This window comes from Manis javanica, chromosome 10, assembly GCF_040802235.1.
Source record: "Manis javanica isolate MJ-LG chromosome 10, MJ_LKY, whole genome shotgun sequence".
Classification (NCBI taxonomy): domain Eukaryota; kingdom Metazoa; phylum Chordata; class Mammalia; order Pholidota; family Manidae; genus Manis; species Manis javanica.
In genome coordinates this window covers 116810611-116829841 of record NC_133165.1, presented here as the reverse complement: position 1 = coordinate 116829841, position 19231 = coordinate 116810611, and the positions used below count along the sequence as shown (strand labels likewise).

Sequence of the window (19231 nt, the reverse complement as noted above, 5' to 3'; positions counted from 1 at the left end):
TTCCCCCCCACCTACTTTGCTGTGACGCTGAGCCACGGCTCTCCATCCGTGGACTTTCTAATGCAGGTGAGAGAAGCTCCAGGGTTGTTCAGGCAGATCGCTGCCGCCCGACGGGCACTGAGAGTCCTGCAGACCCGGCCGCAGAGAGCTAGCAGACTTCCCCCACCCAGGCCACGTCATTCAGGGGCGGCCTGGGGGGCGCTGCTTGCTCCCCCCCTCACCCCAACACACGCACACAATTGGTCTGTATTGCCCAAAGCCAGGCGTTGGAGGGAGGTAAGTGAAGAAATCAGTCACGTGCATGGACCCCCCACTCGGCACGGCGTGACAATGGCCAACTCCCCCCAAATACCGTGGTTCCCCCAGGCCCCCTAGACCTCGGTGCCCCACTGGGGCTGCCCTCACTCGGGCCTTTCTGCAAATATTACTGAGACTGCGTCCACGGCCACTCCTGCTGCCCCAGCAGCCACCCTCTGCTGAGACCTCCCAGGGGTGGGGCTGGGGGTCCTAGATGCCCCCATGCCTGCAGTGTCATGTGACTGAAGAGCCCGTCTGCCTGCAGACAGTAACCTCCAGGAGCAGGGACCCCTCGCAGCCCATCTGAGACCCTCGGTGCCATCTCCCAGCACGGCCCCCTCTCAGATTCCACTGTGCCCATAAAGCATCCTGGAAACAGGGTCAACATCACGCTCTCTGGGCTCCTCCTGAAGGTGAGTCTGCACACCTGCATTTGGGGCTGGAGGAGGTATGGCCCCTTCTTAACTTCCCCCACGGGTACTGAGGGCAGCCATGGGAGCCAAGCTGCAAGACTGGCATCTCACAGCACATGCTGGGCAGCAGACCCCGGGGTCCGCGGCCTGTGGGGTGCGGACGGGAGGCATGGGGAATGCCCCCTCAGGCAGTCCCAGGCAGCAGCTTGCTGGGAGCTAGGGAGGACCCCGGGCTTCCCCTGACAAACACCACGGCTGGCCAGCCCTCCGTGACCACTGTGGGGACCAGAGAAGCACCCACGTGCTCCCAGTGGGCGCTCCCCACGCGGGTGCTGCACAGACACCCCGCAGGGTAGGTTCCATGGCCGAGTGCAAACCTGGGACCCAGGGCAGATGCAGGACCTTCACCACGGGCATCAAGGCCCCAGCCAGCCACCAGCATGTGCCAACCCGGTGACGCCACAGAGCGCAGGACAGCAGACAGCACGGAGCCAGGGTGGGAAAGGGACCACCGCAGAGGCAGGGACGGCCTGGGGCCCTGTCACCTCCTCAGCGAGGGGGGAGCCGCAGCACTCCAACGTGGCTGAGATTGTCACATACATCATCACATCAAGTTGCTGTCAGAAACTACCTGATTCACTCCCGTGCAGTGGCCCCGGGGAATCCTCTCGCTGTGGTTTTCATAAAGACCTCCCAGATGCACACCACCCAGTGTGATGGGCCCTGACGCGGTCTGAGGGCATCAGAATCCATTTCCAGTGTGGAGAGTTCGCTTTGGGGACTTGAGTGGACATAAATAAGGTCAATCCTATGGCCACACTGCCTTATACTGGATTTTCTGTAAGTTCCTGAATTAGACTGCATTTTCAATATTCAGCTTCATTAATAATGAACGAAATGCAGATTTAAACAAAGCAGTTTTTAAATGGCAAGGGAGAGACAGTCATATCGACTACACCTTTTAGACATTAATCAAAACACAAAATAACAGAAACATCCTCACAGGCATGTACCTCCATGTATAGGGACGGGCTGCCGTCCACATAGAAGGCACACAGAAGTGTGGAAAGGGGCCAGGAAAGATTGTCTATGGGGACAGGTGTTCTGGGGAAAGAGGAAGCCACAGTGCAGGCTTACCACCCAGTTCCCGTCCTGGAATGGAACCCAGCCGTGTGACAGAGGCACCCATGGGCCATGCCCCTCCTGCACAGCTGGGCACAGGCAGGTACCCGGGAGCACGGCCGGGGGGCTTTCTCAGGGACCCACAGGAGCTGTATCTGCAGGGAGTGGTTTCCTAAAGAGCCGGATGGAGCGGGAGGCCCTGCTGTCAGGTGGTGGTGACCTGGCGAGGCAGGGACAAGGCCACGGAGGCCAGGCACCCGAGTCATCAGGAGACTTGCCACTGGCTTGTAACACACAGCAAGTATGTCACTGTGATTGGAAAAATCTGAAGTTCAATAGAGGAATCAGCTCAATGAACAAGAGCGCAAAGCAGAGACAAAGGCATTGAGAGAAAACAAAGAGACACAATGAAAAGCAACAGAGCTCAGGAGAAAGAGGAGGAAAATGCAAAACTGCAGGTGCAATGCAGGCCCACTGAAAGCAGGCTGAATGTGAATGCGGATGTGCAGGAATCCAGGGATGGGGGCGAAAGGCCGGGCTGGACAAAGCGAGCAAAATGAGACTGAAGCCCAGCAGCCCGGGGCGATGAGCGAGAAGCACAGGCGTGGAAGACACACGAGGATGCTGCAGGCACAATGGGCGTCTCTGACAAGGGCAGGACAGAAACTAATTTTAATATCATTCAAGAACAATTTCCACAAGTAAAAAGGACTTGCGTCCATACACTGAAAGGTACTTGTCTCAGGAAAAAAATATTGGCAAAGGAAACTAGTAAAGTTGCTGGATTTTAAAGATAGAAAAAGAATTCTTTTGGCAGCCAAGAGAAGAAAAGAAAGCAAGTCATATAAAAAGGAAAACCTTTAGCCTGGCCTTTGATGTTACCATGACAACACTCAATGCTGGAATCCAGAGACTAATGCCTACAAGTCCTCAAAAAGGAAATTATATGCTAAGAGTTTGATAGCCAGCCAATCTGTCTTTCAAATATAAAGATAAAAGACAAATACGTTTCAAGAATTAAAATTTAGAAGAGAAATTCTTAAAACAAGCCCATCCTGAGAAACTACCAGAAGATAACGTTGGCCAAGAGACAAATAGAGCAAGTGAAGCCAAAGAGTCAGTGGGAAGCATGTTGACATGTTCCTCCAGGGAAGGCGGGCTCAGACTAGGTGTGGTGTTTGTCACCAGAGAAAATACAAATGTTAACTATGAGGACAGTTTAGAAATATTTCAACTGTCAAAGACTGGGAGGGGAAGGATGGGGGACAGAGTTCCTCATGTGTGTCACAGCCAGAGACAAAAACATACTTACTGGTAACTTACTTACTAGATATATAAGTCTCTATAAAAGCGTAGAGGTAAATTCTGAGATTCACAAAGAAAACCAAATAAAATCAGCAGCAGAGGAAGCTGCCATGTCCTTGTTCTGTGATTGTTCACTGCATGGAGTCAAAGGATTGAGCAGAAAATGCCAAGTTAGAGCTGTAAGATAGCCATGAAAACAAACTTTCAGTCCTTCCAAGCAAAAATAAGCACATGAAACAGAGTAAAGTCACAGAAAACCTACAGACAGAGATGCCCCTAAGTCACGATCCACAGTGGAATCCCAGCTGCCCATCAGGACGGGACCGGGAGGGACACCCAGTGTGGGCCGTGTCCCAGCTGCCCATCAGGACGGGACCGGGAGGGACACCCAATGTGGGCTGTGTCCCAGCTGCCCATCAGGACGGGACCGGGAGGGACACCCAATGTGGGCCGTGTCCCAGCTGCCCATCAGGACGGGACCGGGAGGGACACCCAGTGTGGGCCGTGTCCCAGCTGCCCATCAGGACGGGACCGGGAGGGACACCCAGTGTGGGCCGTGTCCCAGCTGCCCATCAGGACGGGACCGGGAGGGACACCCAGTGTGGGCCGTGTCCCAGCTGCCCATCAGGACGGGACCGGGAGGGACACCCAATGTGGGCCGTGTCCCAGCTGCCCATCAGGACGGGACCGGGAGGGACACCCAGTGTGGGCCGTGTCCCAGCTGCCCATCAGGACGGGACCGGGAGGGACACCCAGTGTGGGCCGTGTCCCAGCTGCCCATCAGGACGGGACCGGGAGGGACACCCAGTGTGGGCCGTGTCCCAGCTGCCCATCAGGACGGGACCGGGAGGGACACCCAGTGTGGGCCGTGTCCCACAACCGTTGGAAAGAAAACAACTCACACTGGCAAAAACAGAAATGTCTAAGACCAATGCATAAAAAATGCAGGGGCAGCAATTAACATCACACAGGGTTTCTTTGGGGATGAAAAGCATTATACAAAACAAAAAAGGCACTTTATAATAAGACAGGGCACAACCCAACAGGAAGTCCGGCACTCATGGATATTAACACCTTACCTGGAAAGACAACACCGAGCAGAAGCTCAGGTAACGCCAGAAGAGGCAGGGCCCAGGTGGGAAGGGTTCCCACATACCTCTCCGTGTAGGGCAGCTCCAGTTGGAAGTGAGTCCAAACACAGGAGGTCAAGAAGAAAATCAGTCCAGTCCATCGGCTTCAAGGGAGCCCAGAGATGTGGGGACACGCAGGGCATCGCTGGAGAACGCTGATTGCCTTGGCTACGCGAAGGACAGCACACAGCCCGGAATCCATAAAGCAAGTCTGATTACACAAGGAACGGTTTTAATCTCCAAGAAACAGATGGAAACCAAGTCAAAGGCACATTGCAAATGGGAGGGCTTGTGAGTTATGTCACAGACAAAGTGCTATTACTTAAAAAAATAATAATAAAAAGAATTCTTCTGATCAATAAGGCGGCCAATAGTACAACAAAAATAACCCAATGATATGAACCCAGTTCAAGTGGTGTTAAGCATATAGAAAATGATCAGCCTTCACACACACACACACACACACACACAGACACAATTCAAACTACAGAGATGCCATTTTCAGTTCGATACTGTCATTTTGAATTTGGTACTATGAGAGCCATGGGCATTGTTACGAGATGCTGATATGCATCAGAGTTTGGCCAAGAAGATGGAAAATGCTCCAGGTATTTCAATCAAGAGAGGATTTATGAACAGGCTTATGAAACTGTTGGGGAGAGTAATGGTCAGGGAAGCTTTTGGGGTACTCAGGAATCCGAGGTGTGCAGATGCTGCCGGTCCGAACTGCGCATGCAGAGGGCGAGCAGGAAGCCACACCTGTGAGCCGCAGGCAGAACTCATCCAGTCCTTACGGAAGCCACATCTACACCCTTGCCAAACGTCGGCTTCTCCTGTTGAGCTTCTGAATGCCAAACCAGTGGCCCCTGTTGGCAGAAACTAAACAAGATCTCTGCTGGCCAAGGATTCGGGGGAAGTAGTTTCCAGGCCCTGCAACACAGAGGGACACACAGAAGTGAGAAGGAATGAAAGGGGACAACAGATAACCCAGAAAAGGGTGCCAGTTGGTAGAATCTCTCTACCCACACCCACCAGATCTACCCTTTGACCCAGTAATTACACCACCAGGAGTTTATCCTACAGGTATTTCAGCACATGTGCAGAATGACATGTACACCAAGGTATTATTCATAACAGTGTTTGTGACATCTAAAGATTGGAAATACAGTAAGAGCCCATTAATAAAGGACCAGTGAAATCAGTCCTGATGCATTCACATAACAGAATTCTAGGCATCCACTGAAAATGAGGCAGTTCTGTCTCCAATGTGAAAAAAGCAATATGAGTGTGCAGTGAACTACCATTTGTGTGAAAAGCACATCATTGCGCAAAAAATTAAAATAACCATATATAAACATGCTTTGTTATGCATGGATTTACTTTCTAAGACCCCCCCAGACCAGCAGGTACCTGGAAAGGAGAACCAGGGACAGGGCAGGGCGGGAGGGTCACCCTACCCTGTGACACGGTCTGCTCTTCGGTGCATTGCCTAATCACAAATCATAAATTGTATCAGTCGAGGTTCAGTCAGAGGAGAACAATAGATACAGAGATGGAGACAGACAGAGAAGGGGAGAGGTGAGTTACTGGGATTCGGCCCTTACACAGCTGTGGGAGGTGGCGAGGCAGACCCCCAAGGGAGCTGGGACCACAGGACAGGCAGTGTGGAGGGAGGCCGGCGGCAAGGTGGGGGTCACGAATAAGCATCAGCCCCAAGGCAGGACTGAAACCATGTCCTCTGGCTGCCGCTGACCTTGGCGGTGGGGGTGCCCTCAGAAGCCGGGCCCTCCTCGCTGACCTGAGCACGCACGCCTGGCCCCCGAGGTGGAGGAGCTGGACAAGGCCCCAGGGGAGACCAGCAGCAGTCTTAGGCCTGCCCCACGCCGCTGGCAGGGGCCCACAGGTAAGCGACAACATGTGTGACCCAGCAGAAGCTGCTTCCTGTCTCCCTGCAGGCTCACCGCAACCCCTCCTGGGGCGCTGCCCCCAGGAGCCACAGGAAGGGAATTCTGGGAAGTGTAGCTCACCTGGCCACATTCCCATATCACGAAGCAACCACACTTTGAAAAAGAATGATGCGGTCGCACTTGACATCTGCTTTAAAAATACTGAGAAATGAGTCTTAATCCTGGCAAGGGTTCAATAAAATCAATGCGGTCATATGTTGCTGGTGACAGTATAAGTTGTACAGACGCACAAATACAATTTGGATATAAAGGCAAGAATCACGTGAGCCGTCCTGCCACTTCTGGGAACTGGACAAAAAAATAATCATGATCCAAAAGCAGCAGGCTGGGGAGAGCCAGTGGAGGTGGGCGAGGGGGCTCCTCTGCTCCCTGGTGACATTATCGCTAACAATAAAAAATTACCTGACGTGCATAGTCTCACCGTTCAGAGCTATTACGCATTTTAATTTTGCAGGCTCAAGCAATATGAAAATTGGAACAAGGCAGGGCACCTAAGTGCCTGTACACTTTGCTTGTATCTCTGTAGTAAAATAAGCTCCATGAGCTCAAAGGCCAGCAGGCAATGCCCCAGGGAGACGCCCCTGCCCTCTGCGGAGGTGGCCAACGGGCCCGAATATCAGACCTTTTCCAGAAAGTGGGTGCCTGCGGCTGCCACTTAACAATGCCTCGTCTACATGAAACGCTTCCCCTGTTACCAATATGCTTCCAGCAGCCCCACAAGGCAAGCACTCTCTTCTCTACGCCGGCACTGAGAAAATGGGGGTTCAGGCAGCCTAAGCCACGTGGCCGACTCAGGCCCTGAATGCAAAGCTCTGCTCCTTCCACTACACCATGCCGCGGCTTCAGTCACCCGGCTAACTTACCCAAAACAGGGTAAGTGGTGCCTGCTGGCTCTGTTTTTAGAGTAATCTAATATTTCATCCTATTCAAGGTAGGAATCTGGTAGGGATTTCTATGCCCTCACCATGTCCGTTCATATTACATGGAAGTGATTTCCAAACGGACTTAAGAGGCTGCCTCCCAGGGGCTGGGTCCCAGCAGGGTGGACGTGCTTCTGACTTCTGAGTGGTTCCAATTTACTTTAGAACCAGACCGACCGCAGGAAAGGAGCCCCTCAGCACAGCCTGCGGAAGGGCAGCTCTCTGGAAGCTGGAGGATTTGCCAGTGAGCACAAAGAGCTCAGCACATTTCTCCCCTCCCTGGTGGAAATGGTGGCCAAAGGTCATATAAGGAAGGGGTGGAGACAAACGCCCTTCACCGTCTGCAGGGACTGCCCGCCTCTCATTCCCGCCCCTCCCATCTCACCTGAGGGTTTCAGCCCCGGCAGGCTCACCATGGATTCGGTGAGGCTGGGAAATGACAAGAGAACGTCCTTGGGGTAAAAGGGTTTATACCAGTTTCACTCTCCGGGTGGCAGGTCGAGCACTAGAACCACGTCTGCACCCAGCGGTCTGCAGGTCCGTGATCCACCTCGTCTCTGCCTCCGCCCTGAGCACGGGGCAGAGCTCTCCACACAGTGACTCAGTCAGTAATAGCTCATCGCCTACGGGTGTGGGAGCATTAGGCCAGCTGTGGGCCAATCACACCATCAAGCAGTTTAGGGTCAGGTGAGGATCCTGGCCATAGGAACTTCAGTTCTCCCCACACTCCCCCAAAGAGCAAGTTCAGAGAAGACCCCATGCTCCACATCGAGGCTGACCCCTGGGCTGCCTCCAGCCTGGGCTTCATGCTCCAAGCAGCCCGCCCAGGCACCAGTCACTGACGCATCACATCCGCCGGGCAGGGCCTTCTGAGTTACTTCAGAGCCGGCTGGCAGGAGAGGAGGTACGCAGTCCCGCGTTCCTGGACTTCATACCTCCAAACACTGTCAAAATCCTCACTCGGTCCCTTGGAAAAAAATTCACTGCTATTCACACATGTCTAGGGTTCTATTTCAGGGGAATAATCAGAGAAGTGCCTCAAGATTAATATTCAAGAGTGTTCCCTACAGCCTTATTACCAAGGAAAACAAAAGAGGGGCCAGTTATTCAATAACCCATGGTGCCCAGGAGGACAGAGCATCCCTGAGGCCCCAGCTGCCGTCACAGACACTTTCTCACCAGCATGCTCGGTCCTCAGCCACGCGAGCCACTCGGGGCCCCAGCCATGGAAAGGGACCCAGGGCCAGGGAGCCTGTGGACTCGGTTGCTCACTCATCTGTTCCAAACGGTCCCTGAGCCCACTTGTGTGCCAGACACCGGCTGGGGAGCTGAGACTAGGAGCTGCCGGAAAGCGCGGCACCCTCCCAGAATAACCGCAAGTGAGGCCGAGTGTGGGAAGTACCTCGGGAGAGGAGCTGGGGTCTGTCACCCTTTCTACGGCCACCTGCTGCCTGAGCCCACCAGCACTGCCCTGGCCCCTCCCTCACCACCTGGCATCACTGCCTCTGGGAGGTTGTCCCTGGCCCCCCACCATTTCCCCGCCCCACCTCCCCTCCCCCATCCCCGTGGAGGGGGACACCAGCTCCTGTCCCCGCAGCCCTCTCCTCAGCCCAGAATGCCTGCTCACCTCCCTCATCCCCCCCAGGACAGAGCCAGAGCATCCACTCCTCTGCTCTCACCTTGGCTTGGTCCCCTTTAACACAAACACGGTCACACGCCCTTACCCAGGCAGGCTGCCCACTCACCATCAGCACAGCTCATTGTACACGTCAACTTGGCCAGGCTAGGCGCCCAGTGATTTGGTCAAACACCAGTCCAGGTGGGGCTGTGGGCTCTCGTAGATGTGTCTAACATTACAGTTAGCCGACTTTGAGTAGAGCAGCTCAGCCTCCGTTGGGTGGGCCTCGTGCAATCAGCTGAAGGCCTTCGGACCGCAGAGAGCAATGTCAGCTCTTCCCTGGGCGTCCAGCCTGCCCTGTGGATACCGGCGCAGCAGCCCCACAGTCATGTGGGCCAATTCCCTAAAATCAGTCTCTCGCTAGCTCTCCATGCGTGCGTGTGTGTGTGTGTGTGTGTGTGTGTGTGTGTGTGTGTGTGTGTGTGCGCGCGTGTGTGTGTGTGGAGATGTCTCCTATTAGTTCTGGTTCTCAGGGGAACCCCGACTGTTGCACCATCCTAACCCACCACCATCAGGCTGCTCACCCAGGACTGGCTCCAGAGCGACTGCATCCACGGGCAGTCCCCGGGGCTCGCGCGCGGGATCTGGCTCAGACCTGCCCCTGCTGACCGCTGGTCCTCCCAGGGACTTGTCCTCTGTCACGGTCATCTTGCTGTCTCTCAGGGTCCTCTCTGCCTACCTGGACTTGGAGAATGGTTTCCTTTGACCCACCTCACTGCCATGTTTCCCAGGGCTCTGTCCTCAAGCCTGAGGTGTCTCCCACCATAAACTCCCTCTGGGGGGAATTCATCAGCAGCCAACCCATCACAGCTCTGGGGGACCCCTGGGGGCTCACTCATTTGAGTCTCATGTCAGCTGTCCATGGTAAGAACAGTCATCCCTATTTTTCACATAAGAAAACCAATCACGGGGTAGAGGAACCCTGGGGCCCACACAGCTTCTCAGCAGCAGTGCGTGGGCTCAAAGCCAGGCACCCCAGCTCGGTCCTCTGCACATCGCTTGGCCACAGCAGCCATGCACCAAGCTCCAGGCCTCCTGCCCAGGCCTGAGCTCCCTCCCGAGAGCCCCTCCTGGCTCCTGTTGCCCAGCCCTCATCCATCTCAGCTCACAAAGACCCCCAAGACTTCACTGCCTCCCAGGACCCTGGCCCTGCCAATCAAGCGCTGCACAGCCAGGACTCTGTGTCATGCACGGCAGCCCTGCTTCCCGAGCTGGCAGCCCCTGGTCACCACATGAGTCCCGTCTGCCCGGGCCGCTACGAGGCGTCCCTGTCCCCGCTCCTGAGCTGGTGGCTGCAGGGCCCCTGGACTGGGGCTAGGGTGCAGAAATAAAGGTGCTGGCCCAACTGCTGCTTCTAGTGGAGATTTTTGAATCACGAAATAATTTTATTCCTCAAACACAAGGAGGGTATCAAGCCATTTTACTTTCGTTTGAAATTCTTATTTTCAGCTCTTACCCTGAAAAAGTTTTCCTTATCACACTGAACGTAGGATTTGTTGGGAAAAAATTGATAGAGTTTTCCTCCTGGGATTTCTCCTTTACCCCAATCAATAAATAGTTCCTGTGGACTTCAACATAGATTAACCAACTACATTAGTTGAGTCAGGGTTTATTTCACATCTTGGAAGGGAGAGATTTTCAACATCCAAGTTTAGGAAAGGAACAGAGCTCTGCAGGCGTGCTGGTGTGGGGTCCTTATGAGCACCCGGATAAGGTCCAGGCCCGCCCCCACCGTGGCAGCCAGGGCCCAGAGAGGTGGGCACCACCATCAGAGGGGCCGGGTCTCTGGGAGCCCCTCATTCTCTGCCCGGGGCTCGAATGTCTGGGAAGAGCAGGGACAGCAGGAGAGGGACCAGGGGGAGCAAAGCACGGCCGGTGGGCTAAAGCAGGAAGGCAGGAGGGCCGCCAGGCGAGCGCCGGGTGTGCCCAGTCCTCAGCTGGCCTGGGGCAGTGGCACCGCAGAGGCAGCCCACCGACTCAGCTCCCAGAGCACTCCCTGGTGGTCCTCATGCCTTGTCACACACACACAGTCACATGCACCACACATACACATGACACATACACCATGTATGCACTAACACGCATGACATGCACACACGTGTGTGCACACTCACATGTTCACATACCTTGCACACATGTGCACACTCACAGACTCACACTGAGCCCCTCAGCAGCCTCCCTTTCCAGGAACCAGGCGGCCTTGCAGAGACACCCCTGCACAGTGAGCTGAGCGCTCTTCGCTGACACCGGGCTCTGGCAAGGGTTGGACAAGGGCCCGGGTGGCAGCTGCCCTGCTGAGGAGGGTAGGCACTGCCAAGCCAGACATCCCTCAGTCAGAGCGCTGATGGAAATGTTCTCATGAGAATGCTTTGCCCCAGCCGTGTGAGATAACCTAGTAAAAGCCAACAGAAGACAGCCTCCAGCCAGTCCACCCCAGCACCACTAGTGACCAACCCAGGACAGGATCTTTCCAGAAATCTCAAAAACTGGGGCCGAAGAAAGACAGAAGGTTCTGGAGTAAGAGTCACACACGACTGGGGCTCCCCACCCCAGAGACCATACTGGAGGCTCAACAAAGTCCTGGGCTTTCCAGTAACAGTCCAAGCTTTCTCCTCGGCATTCCAGTTGGCTTCTTTGTTCTTCAAGGCTGCAGAGCAGTAGAAACTTGTGCCAGGAGACATGGGTGCACCAGGGAAACTGACATATGGCCTGGCATGGGCCAGATTCTCCCCTGGAGCCTCCAGACGGAGCACGGCCATGCCCACACCTCGACTTCAGACTTCTGGCCTCCAAACTCTGGGAGAACAAATGCCTATTCCTGTAGGCCACTCGCTTGTGGGACTTTGTACAGCAGCCCCAGGGAACTTACGTACTTACCATATGCTTGGCCACTGGTCACGAAATGGCTGCTGCTTCCCTCCCATCACACCTGTGTTCCAGGTAGGAGGAAAGGGAAAACAAAGGGCAAAGAGCATCTAGCTGCCAGCTGAGGCTGCCTGCCCTTTGAAGACCTTCCCAAAAGCCCAACCAGCAACTTCTCCTTACATGTTGTCAGAGAAAACTTGGGTCATGCGGCCTGGGTCACAAGGTAGAAAATGAAGTCACTGTTGTTTTCAAGCTGGACACATTCCCAGCCCCAACAGGTTCAGGATTCTGCTGATCAGAAACAGGGTGGCAGGTAAAGTAGGCAACCAGGGCGATAGCAGTGTTTGTGGGCGGCACAGATGCTGGCCTGGCCCTGAATCACACCCTCTGTCTGGAATCTCACTGCTTGCTTGAGGACACAGATCATTTCTCCTAAAAGGCAGATGAGGACACAAATCATTTCTCCAAAAAGGTACATAATACTTACTACTTATACGGAATGTTGACTGTGTGCCAGGTCCAACCATGAGACCTTCAACCTATACAACTCATTTAAGCCTCACAACACATCGGTGACAGCCAATCTCTTGTCCCATTTTACAGAGGGGGAAACTGAGGTAAAGAGAGGTTAAGGAGCTGGCCCATGGTCACAGCTAGGAAGAGACTGAGCCAGAGCTGCAAGCAAAGCTCCACCCCCTCCCCAATGCTTCGCCAGCTAACAGTAGCTGCTCAAAACTCTATTTATTTGATTAACTGGACTGAGTAGGAGGAAAAAAAAAACAAATTCAAAAATGTTTCATCCAAATCTCTGGTTGAACGTGCTCCAGACCGAGTGGATCCGCTCTAACCTGAGCAGAGAGCGGGCTGGCAGAGCTGGGACCCTCCAGAGAGAAAAGCCCCCCAAGGCAGGTGCCCACATGGGCTGAGTCTCTCACGATATGGGCTGAATGTTAATTTCTGGAAATTACAGAAACAGATATATATGTTTCCATCAAGAATAGCTTCTAGGAAGCTCTTCCCAGACATAAATCAGAAGCAAACACTTACCCAAATTGAGTCAATACTCATCTACCATGTCAGTCACCATAGCTCAGCACCAAAGCCACTTGAACTTCGACTTGGTCATCTGCACATTGAAGCATCTCGCGGGCCCACCAAGCTTTGCACAGGTCTCTGAGCCCCATTCTCTGGGGAGCCTCTAGCTCTGTTCTGGTTTCCGGTGTGGATGTCACAGACTATGCACTTCATCAAGAGGGCTTTTTATTTATTTATTTTTTGAATGAAATTTTCCACGCTGGCCCCTCATCCTGCCCACACCCTCTGGCTCCTATTCGCCACCTCTATGACTTTTTCTTTTGCCCAGATCCCCTCCAGGATCCCAGTACAGCTGGTGTGTATTTATTCACCAAGCACTGAGGGGCCGCCTGCTCAGCGGTGTGCACTGGCCCAGGACAGAGCAGGAAAGACAAGGACCCGGCCTTCTAGGACCAAATGGTCCGTTATGTGAGCCGGATAGCCAGCCAGGGGCAGATCGATAAACACCAACACATACCAACAGATCAATACATTGATTCAGAGCTGATGTAATACAGAAAGCAGGGCACAGGCTAAAGAGTTCTGTAACCAAGAGTTCTTGGGTGTGGCAGCCAGTCTCTAAGATGGCCCACGAGGGCTCTCCCCTCCTCGGTGCACACCCTGCGTCCTGCCCTCCCACACCTGCAGGATGGGGCGTGTGACCAGAAGCATATTGCAGAAATGCCAGAGAAAAAGGCAGAGGCTAGCCTGCCGGAGACGGTGCAGCTTCCACCATGCCCCCTCCCGTCGCTCACTCCGGGGGAAGCTGGCCACCGTATCACAGGGCACGAAAGCAACCCAGTGGCGAGGGTTCCTGCCAACACCCAGCCTCAAATCGCCAGCCCTCTGGGCACCCTCTTAGAAGTGGTCTACCTCCAATCAAGTCTGTATTGGGGTGACTATAACTTTGGCCAATGTCTTCAACCCAATTTCACAAAGGATCTTGAGACAAAGCCAAGCCACTTCCAAACTCCTGACCCACTGAAACTGTATGAGACTATAAATGCTTACTGTTATTTTAAGTTTCAGGTTGTTTGTTACGCAGCAAGAGATAATACATCGGAAGCGCTCTTTTAATCAGGTGATGATGAAAGTCTCCAAGGAGCTGACTGTTGAGCAGAGATATGAAGTGATAGGAGAGGCCACGTGAAGATGCGCAGAGACTTCCGGCAAGAGAGCCGAGCGTGCAGGGGCATCGAGACAGCATACGTTGGCCTTTTCCTCAATAGCAAGGAAGCCAGCACAACCAGCTGGGTGAGAGGAAAGGAGATGCAGCCGGGCAGGTAGACATGGGCCAGATCAAGAGAGCCCCGGAGGGGACCCCGGGGCTCACCCCAGGCGTGAGGGGAGGTTGTCGGAGCATCCGGAACGGAGAAGTGCCAGCACAGGGGCAAGGATGGGCCTCTGTAGGCCCCCGCACCAGTCCAGGGAGAGGGCTTTGTGGGTCAGACTGCTGCGGGAAGAGACAGCAATGCCTGCAAAGGAAGGGAAAAGGAGCGGAGGGCATCTCCTGTGGGTCGGACTGAACAGGGAAGACTGGGGGAAGCGGGTAGTCAGGGACGTGGACCCTATTTAAGAGTTCAGTGTCTGATTTTTGAGGTTTGGGATGACTTCTGGGCATCCAAGAAGAGTCATACACAGAGAAGATCCACAAGTCTGGATCTCCAAGCAGAGGTCAGGGTTGCGGGTGTAGGTGCCAGACACATAAGCCACGGCGCTAGAGGAGGTGCCCTAGGGGGTGGTTAGGGCGTGATGCCAGGCGGGGAAGAGCAGGGCGAGGGGACTGATGAGTTAAAGGTGTGTATTATAAGCCCTAAAGTAGCCATTAAAAATTAAAAACAAATAAATGTCACAGTTGAAAAGCCAGTGATGCAGATAAAACGGAATCATAAAAAATAACCCAAAAGAAGACATCGAAAGAGCAGGAAAGAAGAAAGGATCCATGTGAGAAATAAAAACAAAACGGAAGGATGGAAAACAGATGCTGTGCAAAACACCAAGCATAAGGAATGTGGGTAAGGCCAGCGATAAAGGGAGACATTTCATGATGACGAATGAATGAATTCGTTTAGAAGGCAAAACATTCCTACCTGTGAATGTACCTGATAAGAGAACTTCAGAACACATGAAGCAAAACCTGACAGAACTGAAAGAAGAAGCAGATGAAACCACAGGCATAAACGAAGGCTTCCACACTCTTCTCACAGCAATTAAAAAGCCTGCAGACAGAAGGCCGTTTAGGATGTAGAAGACTTAACGTTATCGGCCAACTAGACCTAAATGACACTGACGTAACTCCATTCTGTGAAAACAAACTACACGTTCTGTTCAAATACATGGAAAACATTGACAAAGACATACCATGAGCTGGACCATAAATTAAGTCTCACTGTGTTTAAAAGAATCAAAATTATATTAAAACAGAAATTTTACAAAAACAAAATTGAATTGGAAATTTGTAACAGAAAAAGACAGTTGAAAATCCCCCAAACACCGGAAAATTAAATGATACACATCCAGATAATTCATTGGTCAAAAAATAAATCCCAAGGGAAATTACAAGGAAATATATGTTGAATAAAAATAAAAAGGAAATTATCAGCATCGGTGGGATGTGGCTACTGCAGTATATAGAGGAAAATTCAGAACTTGAATGTTTATAGTGGAAAATTAGAAAGGTCAGTTTTCAATGATCCCATTTTTCACTTTGAGAAGCTAGAAAAAAAAAGTACAAGATGCAAAGTTATTAGAAGGAAGGAAATTATAATGTTAATAGCAGAAATAAGTGGGTAGAGAAAATCAAAGAAACCAAAATATGGTTCTTAAAAGCGATCAATGAAGGTGATAAACATCTAGTATAGCTGATGAAAACTACAAGCTAGAAAACATGGATCTGTTATCGGAAATGAAAGATATGACATCACTATTGACCTTACAATCATGAAAAGATAATACGAAAATATTATGAAAAAATTTTATGCCAATAAATTCAACTACTTGGATGAAACAAATTTCTTCAAAGACTCAATTACCAAAACTGACAGAAAAGAAATGGAAAACCTGAATAGCCTTATAGCTATTAAAGAAATTATATTCACAAAAATCTATCCACAAAAGTAATTCCAGGCCCAGCTGGCTTCATTCATGAACTGTATAACACATTAAGAAAAAGTAAAACCAGCTCTACACAATTGCTTTTGGAAAATGGACAAAGAAGGAACACTTTATGATTCACTGTATAAAGCCAACATTACCAATCACTGAAGTCTGATAAAAACATTACAATAAGAGACAACTACCAACCAATATTTTCCATGTATGCAGATACAAAGACCTTTAACAAAATCTTGGCAAATCAAATCCACCATATAAAAGTTGTGTGTTCCAGGAATGCAAGATTGTTTTAGCATTTTTAAAAAGTCACCAAAGTAATTCACCATGTTAACAGAATATAGGAGAAAACCTATATGCTCTTCTCAATAGATGCAGGAAAAGTATGTAACACAATCTGACATCCGTTTGTGTTAACAATTGTCTGCAAGATAGGATTAGAAAGGAACTTCCTCAAAATCACACAAAGCACCTACCAAAAACCTACAGCTAACATAACATTTAATAATGAAAGACCAAACACTCACACTAAGATTCAGAACAAGGCGAGGCTGTCCGATCTCGTTAGTTGTGCTCGACATTGTACCAGAAGTCCTAGCCGGTGCTGTGACACAAGAGACAGAAATAAAAGCATCCAGACTGGAAAAGAAGAGGAAAATGTTTTTGTTTACAGACAATAGGCTCGTATCTGATATGATTAACTGAAAAGAATCATGAAGTTTTACATACAAGTGCCTAAAACTATAAACATTCCAGAAAAATTAATTTGCAACCTTGAGACAGCAACGATTTCTGAGCTGTGACACAAAATCACAAACACCAAAGGAGATGTTGATAAATTGAACTTCACAAAATTCAAAACTTCTACTCTTCAAAAACATCACAGAGAAAATGAAAAGGCAAGCCACAGACTACAAGATATTTGCAGCCATCTGTCTTAACAAAGCTCTGACATCCGGAACATGTAAAGAACTCCTACAACTCAATTACACAGAGACAAGTAAAAATGGAAGAAATATTTTAAAAGCCCCTTCATAAAAGAAGATAAAAAACAGTCAAGAATATGAACAGACATTTAACATCACTACCCATCAGGGAAATGCAAATTAAGACCCAGCCAGATACGACTACATACCTACTGCAGTGGCAAAAATATTAATACCAAAAGGAGAGAATGTGGCCCACCTGGGACTCCCACATGGCGTTGGCAATAGCATAAAATGCTAACATCGCATTGAAACATCTCAGAGGGTTAATCACATATCTACCCTAAGACTCGGACACTTTACTCTTGTTATTTAGCTGAGATAAATGAGAACATTTGCTATGACTTGTACATAAATACTCATTAACAGCTTAATTCATAAGATTGAAACACTGAATACAACCCAAAGGCCCGCCCACATGTGAATGGATGAACAAGTTGTGGTACAAACACACAGTGGAATGTCACAAAAGCCAACACTGCAAGATGACCAAAAACTCCCATCACATAGGCGAGTGGACATATGCCACCCACGTACCACACAACACAGTGACCCTGGAATTGTCAGACCAGATGAAGAGTCCAGAGACCTGTGCTGCTGGGACAATTCCATTTACATACACCTCTAGGGCAGAAGGGATCCCGAGCAGCAGCTGTGAAGGGCTGGGGGGCAGGGGGGAGTCTGACTGAGAAGAGACAGGCTGAGACTTGGGGGATGGAAATATTCTGTACCTTGACTGTGGTGGTCACACTCTGGTACCTTTGTCAAAATTCACCAAACTGTACACTTAAAGTGACCATATAGGATTGTATGTATAAGAAAACTTTATACTAATGTAGCTTTCAAAACAAATAAAGGACCTGACAAGTACATTACTAAAGAAGATACATGGGTGGCCAGTGAGTATATGAAGAGATGCTCAATGTCACTGGTCACCTGGGACACACAGGAAAATGATAACAGCACTTCATGCTCACTCAGAAGGGCAAACATGAACACAGTGGACAACGGGCATGAGGACATGGGGCGACTGGGCTCCAAATATTGTCTCGTAGCTGTGTAAATGGTACAACCACTTTGGAAACTCTTATGTTTTCTCATAAAGTTAAACACCTCTTTATCCTATGACCCATATATTGCACTGCCAGGTATTTACCCAAGAAAATGTGCATGTCCACACAAAGACTTTTACCAGAATACTATAACGGCTTTGTGCATAAGTGCCAAAAACTAAAAACAACCCAAATGACCATCACTGTGTGGATATTAGATTATAGCAGGTCTGCCCAGTGAAACACATTCTTCAATAAAAAGGAATGACAGACAAAGATGGCAGCGTGAGAGGCGGGACAGAGGCCTCCTTCCAAAACCACATATAATACGAAAACATAGTTAATACAACTAATCCTAAAAGAGCAAAAGGGAAGAAGGCTGCGTCAGACTGCATACACCTGGAGAAAAGAGCAGCCCTCACAAAACAGGCAATGTTCAAAAGCCATGCTCCTGCAGGACCCAAGCCCTTCCCCCGCCCCAGCTCCCTGGCAGGAGGAAGAAAACGCCCAGCCCTGGAGATCTGCTCCGGGAGCACGAACATACACTCGTGGTGCTCTGGAGATTTGGGATTGGAAAGCTAAGACAGGCAGCACACTTGGAGAGACTGAGATTCCAGTCACTTGTGGAAAACAGGGATCCACGTCTGGCTGCTCTGGGACAAAAGAAAGGTGGGCGGGCAGTCTGAGAGACTTCCTAAAAACGAGAGGGCTGCTAAAGGGGCAAGGACTGCACAGAGCTTGCTGCCCAGGAGAAAGGACAGGTGGGCAAAATTGTCCAGGCGCACTCTGCCCAGCAGGTTGGGAACTTTCAGGAGCTTCAGGCGCTCCATCTCCCTGGCTGGATATGCAGCTCCAAGGCCTCCACTGTGATACGCAGCCGGCTGTGCCTTCCTCCCAGCCGGCCGGCACCAGCTTGCAAACCAGCAGCCCCTTCCCTGGCGTCAGGCCAACCAGAGGGAGGCCCTGTCTATGGCAGCTACAAACACAAAGCATACATACAGGCTTACACCTGCATGCTCAGCCCACTGGTTCTGGCAGTGGAGACAGGCTCAGCAGCCGGGAAGCAGGAAACAGCTCTTTCCTCCCCCCAGGCACCAGCACTGCTTCCCTGTGACCCCTGACAACTCTCCAGGGGCTGAGCAGCTCCAGAGAGTAGAGCTTCTGGGCACTAGAGGGCGCCACACACAAATGTGAAACATAAAAGGAACCTGTTTCAAACCAAAATCCCACAAACACAAGAAAAAGGGCCAAGTGAAACTGAACTTATCAATATTCCTGAAAGATATTTCAAAATAAAAATCATAAACATGC

At 50.9% G+C, this 19231-nt stretch overlaps 1 protein-coding gene across 2 annotated transcripts in view; it reads right to left on the bottom strand.

Moving 5' to 3' along the window:
- Positions 1-5057: 5057 nt before the first annotated feature.
- The window catches only part of TBC1D22A (TBC1 domain family member 22A), a 400381-nt gene continuing 386207 nt past the window's right edge, over positions 5058-19231 (bottom strand). The window contains exon 12 of one of the 2 annotated variants that reach the window (XM_073214061.1): positions 5058-5197. In XM_073214061.1, the coding sequence (XP_073070162.1) occupies positions 5073-5197 (125 nt within the window). In that variant the 3' untranslated portion in view covers positions 5058-5072. The remainder of the gene's footprint in view (positions 5198-19231) is intronic. The other variant, XM_073214058.1, reaches the window with a different exon arrangement.